Consider the following 12,751-nt stretch of genomic DNA (forward strand, 5'->3'; position numbering starts at 1 on the left):
CGTCCCCTGTATTTGTTGGGTCTTGGTTTTTGTATTCAGATGAACTACAGTGGCACCCAACCATTATGTATGCAGAAACCGTAAAATACTTAATAAAGCCAATGAACGTACCAGATTTTGCACTTGATAATGACCCATGTGTAATAATATGGGAGAAGATTTTCAATTTTGTATTGTAATAAAAATATTCAACATCGGTCCAATTAATAGTCTTTTTTTACTTGGAAAGTGTTTTTGTTGGCTCTTTTAATCATTATTTTAGATAGTGTTTTTTCTGTGAACACTCTATATTTTGTTCTGATTTCTCATACACTTTTTGGACTGGGAACACTTATGGATGAATTCTACTGACAAAACTTTTGCAGCTAAATGCATAACGATGTGAATATTTTTAGAAAAAAATAATGTATGATTATACAGCTCTCAATTGTTAATAATGCCCATACCCACACTGCTGCATGTAGTGAGCTTAGCGGTTGGCTGTGGATGCATGACATAGTCTATGAGAGGTTGCTGGTGAGTTAATGACATTTATAAGCAACTATACATCTGAAAGCAGAGGAGGGAACATATTATTCCATGCTGGAAATTTCTTCACCCTACCTAAAGCCACAGTGTTGTGCTAGTATTATGTTTTGTGAGAGTCGAGACTGTATAAGTTGGCCCATATATTTTTTCATTATATTAATATATCTCACAAAGGTGCTCTATTGTATTGAGATCTGTTTACTGTGGAGGACATTGGAGTACATTGAACTCATTGTCATGTTCGTGGAACCAGCTTGAGATGATGTGTGCTTTGTGACGTGGCGCGTTGTCCTGCTGGAGGTAGCCATTCGAAGATGGGTAGATTGGTCATAAAGGGATGCCCATGGTCAGCAACAATGTTCAGGAAGAATGTGACATTTAGACAATGCTTAATTGGTATTAAGTGGCCTAATGTGTGCCAAGAAAACATTCCCCACACCATTACACCACCAAACCAGCCTGCACCTTTGACACAAGGTTGGGTTGATTCATATTGTTTACTGCAAATTCTGACCCTACCATCTGCTTATCGCTGGAGAAATGGAGATTCGTCTGACCAGGCAAAGTTTTTACAATCTTCAACTATCCAGATTTGGTGAACATGTGCCCACTCTAGCCTCCGTTTCCTGTTCTTAGCTCACAGGAGTGGAACCCTTCTGCTATTATAGCCCATCCACTTCAAGATTCCACCTACTGTGTGTTCAGATATGTTCTTCTGCATAGCAAGTGCACATGGTTATGTGAGTTACTGTCACTTTGTCTAGCCATTCCCTCTGACCTCTCTCATCATCGAGGCGTTTTCACCCACAGAAATGCCACTCACTGAATGTTTTTTATTTTTTTTTGCAACATTCTCTGTAAACTAGAGACTGTTGTATGTGAAAGTCCCAGGGGATCAGCAATTTCTGAAACACACAGTACATCCTGTATGACACCAACATCATGCCACGGTCACAGGTCTCTTGGGTCACATTTCTTACCCATTCTGGTGTTTGTTCTGAACAGCAACTGAACCTCTTGACCATGTCTCCATGTTTTATGCATTGAGTAGCTGATGCAAGATTTCAGGGCTGGCTGACTAGATATTTAGATACTTGCAATAGCAAGCAAGTGTACAGGTGTAACTAACAAAGTGGACACTGTGTGTGTGTTTTTTATATATACACTGCTGTTCATTTCTCTAGCTGTAGTTCTTCTATATAGTTGTAACAGTATGGGAATTCAATGTCTTTTCTCTTTCTGTGCCTTTTTTAATCTAAAATCAACTGTTGTATTGAAAATACATCTTGCATTGAGTAAAGGGAAAATAATGTTATGTACTTTAGCAGGAACAAGGAAGATGGTGACATTGAAAGAAAAAAAGTGGCAATTTGTCTTCAATAGATATAACATGAGTGTTGATAAGAGGTGTGGCTTATAACGTAGCAAGACTCTTTCTCCAATATTCTCTTTCATATGAGAATTCATCAACAATATATTAATCGTGCGCATGTTAATAGGAGACTCCTTCTGTATAAACTATTAAAGTAATTTCATCGTTTTTCAATAAGCATTGTCTATGGCAGGGTTGGGCAAACCTGTCCTCAAGGGCCATATCCAGTTCATGTTTTTAGGATTTCTTTAATCATGTACAGCTGAGTTAATCTATTTGGCTGGGTCAGTAATTATCCCACCTGTTTCTACAGACAGAAATCCTAAAAACATGAACTGGATATGGCCCTTGAGGACAGGTTTGCCCACCCCTGGTCTATGGGATTTGTGTGGTTCCAAAGCACAAGAAATTTATTTAGCAAAAGTATAACAGTTTAAATAATTAAGTACAATACAGCCGATACATGATACATACGCTGCGGCTGCTGCGCTCTGCTGGATCCAGCTAGACAGTCCTTCAGTCCTGAAGACTGTGGTAAGAATGACTGACTAGCTGTTTCCAGGGAGCAGTATATATACATTTGGTGTTACAGTAAATGCAATACAGATGACTTTGCATGTTTCCATAGGTTCAGGCTTCAGGAAGGTCCAGTGTAATGCAGTTCATAGGTCAGTTCAAACAACCCCCTCCAAGGGTGGGGGTCAGCTCTCCAGATGATGAATACTAATGTTCCCGCCAAGAACTAGTTTAAACTGGCCTATTAGCATTACACAGACAATATCATTCTAATCATTTATTCCCCATCCTCCATAACTAGCATACGCAAGCAGCGATCCTTTCGGCGAATGAACCGGACGTCTGCGAATAAATAGAGGGTTAGAATGATACCAGACATGACATGTTTCCTATGACCTGAACCTTAGATCTCACTAATGTGTACATATTACCTTATAATATATAACTGTAAAACAAATAACATCTGCTCATAAACAACTGTGGATTGGAACTATTATAAATATGAAATATATATATATCTCCTACAATATATCTGAAACAATATTACCGTATTTCCCCATGTATAAGACGCACCTTTTCCCCCCAAATTTTGGGTCTAAAAAAAGGGTGCGTCTTATACATTGCCAGCGCTACTTACCTGAATGAAGAAGATGATCCCTGGTGTGAGGGTATGAGAGAGGAGTCCCCGCTGTACAGATCAGCGCTTCCCAGTTTAAGGTAAAAAGATCATAAGGTCCTTCAGGTGCCTCCCAGTCTCCCCTGCCTGCCAATAATTGAGCCCAGCGTGTAGTATGGTATGTACTAAGGATGAGCGGGCTCGGATTTACTAAATCCGAACAGTGCCGATCCGAGCACTGTTCGGGTATTCCCGCCGATTGCAAAACTCAAAACGAGGCTTTTCGTCATAATCCCGCCGTCGGATCTCGCGATACTCGGATTCTTTAAATTCCCCGCTTGCCGCCGCCATCTTCACTCGGGCATTGATCAGGGAAGCGGGAGGTTGTGTTTTGTTAGTTGTGTCCTCTGTCCTGGTCATTCCTGTGGTTCTGTCCTGCTGAGTCCAGTGGTGCTTTGTCCTGTGCTCTGTCCTGCTGAGTCCAGTGGTGCTTTGTCCTGTGCTCTGTCCTGCTGAGTCCAGTGGTGCTGTGTCCTGTAAGTCCAGTGGTGCTGTGTCCTGTGCTCTGTCCTGCTAAGTCCATTGGTACTGCTATATATCAACGTTCACTGTTCCTGCAGTCAAAAAAAATTGGTACTGCAATCTAACTACATTCACTGTTCCTGCAGTATAAAGGAATTTGTACTGCAATATATAACTACGTTCACTGTTCCTGCAGTATAAAGGAATTTGTACTGCAATATATAACTACGTTCACTGTTCCTGCAGTATAAAGGAATTTGTACTGTAATATATAACTACGTTCACTGTTCCTGCAGTATAAAAGAATTTGTACTGCAATATATAACTACGTTCACTGTTCCTGCAGTCTAAAAAAATATAATATAATATTAATATATATAATATATATATATATTAATATTAATAAAAAAATATAATGGAGTACAAAAATTTGAAGGATAAAGTAGGGAAAGATCAAGAACCACTTCCTCCTAATGCTTAAGCTGCTGCCACTAGTCATGACATAGACGATGAAATGCCATCAACGTCGTCTGCCAAGGCCGATGCCCAATCTCCTAGTAGAGGGCATGTAAAATCCATAAAAACCCAAAGTTCACTAAAATTACCAAAAAAAGAAAATTAAAATCATCTGAGGAGAAATGTAAACTTGCCAATATGCCATTTACGACACGGAGTGGCAAGGAACGGCTTAGGCCCTGGCCCGTGTTCATGACTAGTGGTTCAGCTTCACCCAAGGATCTAAGCCCTCCTCCTCCCCCCCTCTAAAAAATTTAAGAGAGTTATGCTGTCATCACCAACACAGCAAACAACTCTGCCTTCTAAAGAGATGACATCACAAATCCCCAAGGCGAGTCCAAGGGTGTTGGTGGTTGCGAAGCCTGACCTTCCCATCACTGTACGGGAAGAGGTGGCTCCTTCCACCATTTGCAGCACGCCCTCTGCATATGCTGGAAGGATCACCCACAGTGCAGTTACAGATTTGGATAATGAAGGTGTCAATGTTGTACACCAGGAGGAGGATATTGATGTAGCTGGCGCTGAGGAGGAACTTGACGAGGAGGATGCTGATGTGGTTATCTTAAATGAGGCACCAGGGGGGGAAACAGTTGTTGTCCATCGGATGAAAAAGCACATCGTCATGCCTGGCCAGAAGACCAAGAAATCCACCTCTTCGGTCTGGAATTATTTCTATCCCAATCCGGACAACAAATGTATTGCCATATGTACCTTATGTAAAGCTCAAATAAGCAGGGGTAAGGATCTTGGCCACCTAGGGACATCCTCCTTTATACGTCACCTGAAGAACCTTCATAATTCAGTGTTTAGTTCAGGAACTGTGGCTAGGACCGTCAGCAGTCCAGGGACACCTAAATCCCTTGGTCCTGTTCTATCCACACCAGCAACACCCTCCTCGTCAACTTCCTCCTCGATCTCGATTGGAGATAGTCCTTCAGGCCATGTCACCGGCATGACTGAGTCCTCTTCAATCCGGGATTCTTCCGGAGGATCCTGCAGCGCTACGCCTACTACTGCTGTTGCTGCTGGTAGTCGGTCATCTTCCCAGAGGGGAAGTCGTAAGACTGCTACATCTTTCACTAAACAATTGACCGTACAACAGTCGTTTGCCATGAGCACGAAGTACGACAGTAGTCATCCTATGGCAAAGCGGATAACTATGTCCTTAACAGCTATGTTAGTGTTAGACGTGCGTCCGGTGTCCACCATCAGTGGAGTGGGATTTAGACGTTGATGGAGGTATTGTGTCCCCGGTACCAAATCCCATCGAGATTTCACTTCACTAGGCAGGCGATACCCGGGATGTACAAGGAAGTACGAAAAAGTGTCCTCAGTGCTCTGAAAAATGCGGTTGTACCCACTGTCCACTTAACCACTGACATGTGGACAAGTGGTTCAGGGCAAACTAAGGACTATATGACTGTGACAGCCCACTGGGTAGATGCATCGCCTTCCGCAGCAGCAGCATCAGTAGCAGCATCTCCAAAACGCCTGCTCGTTCCAAGGCAGGCAACGTTGTTTATCACCGGTTTTACAACTGCTGACAACCTCTTAGAGAAACTGAGGGAAATAATCTCGCAGTGGCTTACCCCACTTACACTCTCCTGGGGATTTGTGGTGTCGGACAACGCCAGTAACATTGTGCGGGCATTACATATGGGCAATTTCCAGCACGTGCCATGTTTTGCCCACACAATAAATTTGGTGGTGCAGCATTACCTGAAAAGTGACAGGGATGTGCAGGATATGCTTGCAGTGGCCCGCAAAATTACTGGACACTTTCGGCATTTTACCACTACCTACCGCAGACTCGAGCAATATCAGAAAAGCCTGAACCTGCCCTGCCATCACCTCGAACAAGAGGTTGTGACGCGCTGGAACTCCACCCTCTATATGCTGCAGAGGATGGAGGAGCAGCAAAAGGCCATTCAAGCCTACACAGCCACCTACAACATAGGCAAAGTTGTAGGGATGCGCCTGAGTCAAGCGCAGTGGAGACTGATTTCCGTGTTGTGCAAGGTTCTCCAGCCGTTTGAACTTGCCACACGAGAAGTCAGTTCCGACACTGCCATCTTGAGTCAGGTGATTCCCCTGATCAGGCTGTTGCAGAAGCAGCTGGAGAAAGTGACGGAGGAGCTGGTAAACCATTCTGATTCCACAAAGCATGTAGCTCTTGTGGATGAAGCCCTTCGTACGCTTTGCCAGGATCCGATGGTGGTCACTCTTTTAAAGTCAGAGGAATACATTCTGGCCACCGTGCTCAATCCTCGGTTTAAAGCGTATGTTGTGTCTCTGTTTCCGGCGGACACAAGTCTACAGCGGTGCAAAGACCTGCTGGTCAGGAGATTGTCATCTGAAGAGGACCGTGACATGGCAACAGCTCCTCCTTCATTTTCTTCCACACCTGTGGCTGCAAGGAAACAGCTGAGATTTCATAAACGACCCGCTGGCGGGGATGCAGAGAACATCTGGTCCGGACTGAAGGACCTGCCAACCATTGCAGATATGTCTACTGTTGCTGCATTGGATGCTGTCACCATTGAAAAAATGGTGGAGGATTACTTTGCTGACACCATCCAAGTAGACATGTCAGACAGTCCTTACTTTTACTGGCAGGAGAAAAAGGCAGTTTGGAAGCCCCTGTACAAACTGGCTCTATTTTACCTGAGTTGTCCCCCTCCAGTGTGTACTCCGAAAGAGTTTTTAGTGCAGTGGGGAACCTGGTCAGTGAGCGACGAAGGAGGTTGCTTCCGCAAAATGTTGAGAAGATGATGTTCATAAAAATGAATTATCAATTCTTCAATCAAGACCAGCAATGGCCTCCAGAGACTACAGAAGGACCGGTGATTGTGGAGTCCAGCGGGGACGAATTGATAATGTGTGAGGAGGAGGAAGCACACACTGTAGGGGGAGAGGAATCAGAGGTTGAGGATGAGGACGAAATCTTGCCTCAGTAGAGCCAGTTTACTTTGTACAGGGAGAGATGAATAGCTTTTTTTGTGTGGGGGCCCAAACAAACCAATCATTTCAGCCACAGTAGTTTGGTAGGCCCTGTCGCTGAAATGATTTGTTTGTTAAAGTGTGCATGTCCTTTTTCCGCAACATAAGGGTGGGTGGGAGGGCCCAAGGATAATTCCATCCTGCACCTCTTTTTTTTGGCATTATGTGCTCTTTGGGGCCTAGCTTTTCAAACTGCCATCCTGTCTGCCACTGCAGTGCCACTCCTAGATGGGCCACGTGTTTGTGCTGCCCACTTGTGTCGCTTAGCTTAGTAATCCAGCTTCCTCGGTGCAACCTTTTGGCCTAAAAACAATATTGTGAGGTGTTCAGAATAGACTGGAAATTAGTGGAAATGAATGTTATTGAGGTTAATAATAGCGTAGGAGTGAAAAAAATGCAAAAATCTGGATTTTAGCACTTTTTATGCTTTTTTAACCCAAAACCCAAAATCAGAACCAAAACCTTGAGTGGGGTGTTTTGGCAAAACCCATTCGAACCCAAAACCTCAAGGTAATCAGAACCCAAAGCACGAAAAGTGGTCGGTGCATACCCCTAGTATGTACAGCGCTGTGCAATAGCGCTGCCTTCCTGTAACTGAATATGGAACTTTATTGTAAACTCTGCTCCTCTAGACCTGATGTGAGATCTCTGACTAAAATCGCAACCAGACAAGCCTTCTGCTCAGTAACTTATTGTAATACATCTTTTTTTAAATTTTGGGCCCCAAAATTAAGGTACATCTTATACATGGGTGCGTCTTATACATGGGGAAATACGGTAATTTAAAAAATAATACATGTTTTGTAACATTCAGCTTGTTGATTAAAGGAGTGGTACATAAGTTTGTCTGAAAGAAACTTGAAGAAGGGGAAGTAACTGGTGCCATCTGATTATGGGCAGCTCGCATCCATGGTGCAATCATGAACACTATCAAAACCAGCAATCAGCATTTAACACCACTTATGTTTGTAGTTCTTTTAACTTGTAAATTCATGCCTGAGAAGTGCCTTTTATTTTTATTATTTTTTGTTTTGTATAGTTGCCACAATTATAGATTCTGCTTTGTACACTAGCCTATACTCTGCATGCTCTACTTTTTGTACTGAAAATGGATTTCTTTTTGCCAGTCACAATAAAAGGGCCAGAATGTGCTCAACTGTAATGAATATGTGGCATCTAGCTCGATTTTATTGTACTGGTCATATGTTGGCTGCTTAGTATTTTTAAAGGCAAAGAGATCCTACACCTGGATATATAGATGGATATATATATTATTGTTTAGGTTTACTAATTTATTTTTTCAGACCTTGTTATATAAAATGTGGCTGCATTAAAAACATTTAGGGGCATATTCAATTGTTGGCGGAAACGCCAAAAATCTCGCAGCGTTAAAACTATTGCCGTTATTATGGTAGTTTTCTCGCTGGATTTCAGCTCGCAGCTCCCTGAGCCACGAGCTGAAATCCAGCATACTAGTGGCGTAATAACGGTAATAGTTTTAACGCCGCGTGGATTCAAAACAATTGAATATGCCCCATAGATCCGTAAAGTACTTGCAACCCACTACGTCTGGAAAGTTAATCGCAGCATAGTTCCCTGGTATAAAGGTGCATGTTGAAGATAACATGTGCTGGTTACCGGTACACAGGAGGGGAACAACAAACGTGGGGTCCTCTTGCAAAACGGAAACTAGCATCAGCTATGTCAGGCTGGGCTGGTCACACTGTAGGTGACTCGCAGTTGAATAGCATTGAAGCTCATCCTGGCACTCCTTGAGCAGGGTAATAGGGTATAGTTTAAAAAATATTATGTACTGTTGTGGAACTACAAATCACAGCATGTCCTGGCAGCCAGGGCTTGCTGGAACATGTAGTTCCATACAAATACCCAATAGTTAAAACAAAAAAAATGTGTCTGTGACTATGCTAAATAATGGGGATGGAGCTAGTATAATAACAACCATGTACATAATGTTTTGAATAACATTAAAACATATCCAAATATGCAGAACACAAGAATATGAACGAGAGAAAGCTCAACAAAATGTGGTTTCCTCTTTGTTTTAGTTTAGTGATTCAGCATAACAACCAAAAAGTACCAGGCTTCATGCTTGCTCACCCAGGGCTGGTTATCATCCAATCAGTACTCTTAGTACAGTGGTGTCGGAAACACAGAAATTCAATGTCTCCCGCCTATGACGGGAAAATGATTAATTACAGTGGTGTCATGGTGTGAGATTAGAAGTCGTCTTAGATTCAGGTGTTTTCCGTATTCCAGGAGTGTATCTGAAAATATTTTTCCCACTAAATCCTGGTTTGTATAATTTATGTCGGTGTTGACTTTACTTGTAAGTGTGCGCTAAAAATAATATAGCATCCAAGCACCGATCCCTGTATTTTTGTTTTGTGATAAAAAGATTAGTGGGTGAATATTGAAGGTGCTGGCCAATGGCCCAAGATTCATACAGTTTTATGCGTGTTATCATTCAAGCCCTGATATGTGATCTAAATGTGTGAATCACAACTGTTTGACCTGTAATACTACACTTGCCTTCCCTTTGTCATTCTCCAAAAGCTAAATTTAATATTTTAACAATACTAAAGCTCTTATGTACATGCATTTGTGTTCTCAATACTCAGCGATACATAATGTAGAATGCAAAAGGATTTCACAAATCACTTTGCCTGGAAATAATTATGAGTAACATTACTGAATACATATTGTAGGGTAAAATAAAATGGAATGTAGGAACAGTCATTAGATATTTTCAGTAAAAACTAATACTGTATAAAACAAATTGCTCCATTTGTTCCTTGTAGACCGCAGCATGTTTTTGTCCAGCTCCTCAGAAATAGTATGTTATGAGGCAAGTGTAAAGCAAGAATGGTCTGAGTGTACTGTATATGAGGGAAGGAATGAGTAGAACCTTGTGTGGAGTAGATGGGTATGTAGCGTAAGTGAAGAAAGACTTGTTTCTTGTAAAGGGAGAGGATGAGAAAGATTATTATTATTTTTGTTGTTTACGTTGTGCCACCATATTTTATGTAAACCTCTAAGTTGCCCCCAATCACTTTTGTCCTGATTTTCTTTTGTATTGTTCCACTATATTCATATGTGTCCTCTTTTATAATCTTTATCGCTGCATTGCCTCTTGCTTGTTTCTACTAATCAGCTGCCTAGTCTTTTACCTGGCCATGCGGTATTAGATTGTGGAGATAAGTTCTGTATTACACAATACCAGGTTTGAACTTCACGTCTGGCTAGCATGACTCAGTGTACATGTAGGTTTAAGCCGGGGCCTTATGCTCTTGCATCTACTATGGCTATGCCATAGCTTCTGGGTGTTGATTTACTAATATGTCAGAGCGGAGACATGAAAAGAAAATACTTCTGCATCTTTAGTTACAATGATATTGGGTTTTTTCAAAATTGTATGTCTATTGATGAAATAGTACTGTATGTGTAAATGTTCATGTTACATGTTGAAGCCACCCAGTCTGGTCTATATGATTTTAATGGGTTTTATAGGCAAGAATAATGTTTGCATCACAATGTTAAAATTGAAATACCAGTGCTACATGACTGGGTATTCAAAATATCCAGATAGCCACATCTAATGCCCTCTTATTTTCTACATAAGCTAGTCTATTTTACAATTTGCTGTAAAAAATATCTTAGAACATTTAATAAACATTGAAAATTTAGGAGCTGTCTAAATGGAATCATGTTTCATTATTTATATAAGTGCAGTGTACAGTATGTGTGGAATGTGAAAGTTAGGTTGCATATATTAATTTGACATCTGTTTTAGTTTATTTTAGAACAAGTGGACATCACTCTTCCAGAGAACACAGCCTGGTATGAGCGGTATAAACATGACATTCCTGTGTTTCACCTGAATGGGCAGTTTCTGATGATGCACAGAGTAAACATTAAGAAGCTGGAGAAATACCTTCGGAACCTGGAGCAGGAAGATATATTACACTGACCCATTATAACAAATTACTGTATATTTCCACATATTGTGTAAACTGAAATTAATTTTCTTATAGTGGTCTATGATCACTTTTGATGTAGAAAGGACCAATACCAACTGGACCTCTCTGCAACTATGAATTGCGTACAATGCAATCATTGCAGTCAAACTATATTTTATGGTGTAACCCCCTGTCACTGTGTGTAGTGTGGGGTGCAAAGGGTACACAGTGCACCTTCTTCTCCAGCCCTGGCTAGCTGATGGGCATGGGTGTAAATGATCAGGGGGTCCCTGCACATACAGGTGTTTCTTTGTAGTTAGTGGGACACAGGTGATGTCACTTTGTGATTAAGTGTAATAAAAGTCACAATAATTTGGGCGCCAGACCATCTCTATGATAAACTGAACTTTTATTTACACTCCTCTTCCTCCAGCACGATAATCATAATGGCTGCAGCAATAAAGAAATATATATACAGCTCCTTACTCTCTCCAGCACAGTTCTTAATGAGCAATACGAATATGGTTGCAAATATACCTCATTACACCTCCTGCACAGTCCTTAATGTTATCCAGATGTTATAGAACATAAATCACATGTCTCTTACACTCCATACGTCACTGCAGATCACCATCCTCTGCAGGGGCACTCACATGGATGCTAACAGGCAGGTAGCTTCTCCTCCATGCAGCTCTGACTCACGCTGTGTACCTCTCAGCTGCAGCTCACCCCTCCTCTGCGGGGATGATGTCTCCTGTGGGCTCAGACAGATGTCTCCGCGCGCGCACCTCCCGCCCCCTGCCCGAACCAATACCTATATTTTCATATTTATACATTTTATATATATATATATATATATATATATATATATATATATATATGCACAAAATTGTAAAGTATTACTTAATACATAAAAACACACAGGCCCTGATTCATTAAGGAAAGGAAATCCAAAAAAATTGTAACTTTGCACATGGGTAAAACCATGTTGCATTGGAGAGGGATGTAAATTAAAATGTGGGGACAGGCTTATAGTTAGGGTAGTGCATGTCCTAGATCAACTTTAAATTGCAGTGTAAACATAAAGCTATCAAGTATTCATGTGCTACATGAAAAAACAGCCAGTATTTAACTTATGTGCAAAATAATAAACTAATATGCATCCCTAGCATTGTAACATGGTTTTGTCTAGGTGAAAACTCACTTTTTTTTTTTTAATTACTTACATTCATGAATCAGTCCCACATTAGTTTAAAAACACATTATAATGTCACTAAAGTAAAAATCCATATTCAAAGTTAAACAGGATGCGCTGTTCTCTCTTACCTGATCTTGCAGTGTAGACTACCTGATGTTCTCTCTTGTTCTTGAAGTGTTGTTGTCAGTTGGCTTCTGGAACATTGGGGTCCTGTACTGAAAATGTGCAAAAATGCAAAATGTTAACAAACCCTGAATGATTCAAACAATCCCTTAGTACAGGCATATATAGATAATAAAAGATATGAAAATTATTTATAATCGTATACTAACATCTACCAAACCCCTGACAGTCAGTTAATTAACCCCCCAGCCCTTAGACAATTTATAATTTTTATGCCTCCTGCAGCTTAATCCCCCCCCTCCCCTCCTGAGTCATGATCTCACCTCTGGCCCCCATATAGAAAAAAATATTTATCCCCCTGCAGCTTACCCCCCCCCCCTGCG

The 12,751-nt window shown here is 41.3% G+C and overlaps 1 protein-coding gene across 1 annotated transcript in view; it reads left to right on the top strand.

The window, feature by feature from the left end:
* The window catches only part of C1H5orf63 (chromosome 1 C5orf63 homolog), a 28,300-nt gene extending 16,772 nt beyond the window's left edge, over positions 1–11,528 (top strand). Inside the window, exon 5 of the mRNA XM_075212258.1 lies at positions 10,882–11,528. Coding sequence (XP_075068359.1) covers positions 10,882–11,058 — 177 coding nt within the window. The 3' untranslated portion in view covers positions 11,059–11,528. The remainder of the gene's footprint in view (positions 1–10,881) is intronic.
* The last annotated feature ends 1,223 nt before the right edge of the window (positions 11,529–12,751 follow it).

This window comes from Mixophyes fleayi, chromosome 1, assembly GCF_038048845.1.
Source record: "Mixophyes fleayi isolate aMixFle1 chromosome 1, aMixFle1.hap1, whole genome shotgun sequence".
Taxonomy (NCBI): Eukaryota; Metazoa; Chordata; class Amphibia; order Anura; family Limnodynastidae; genus Mixophyes; species Mixophyes fleayi.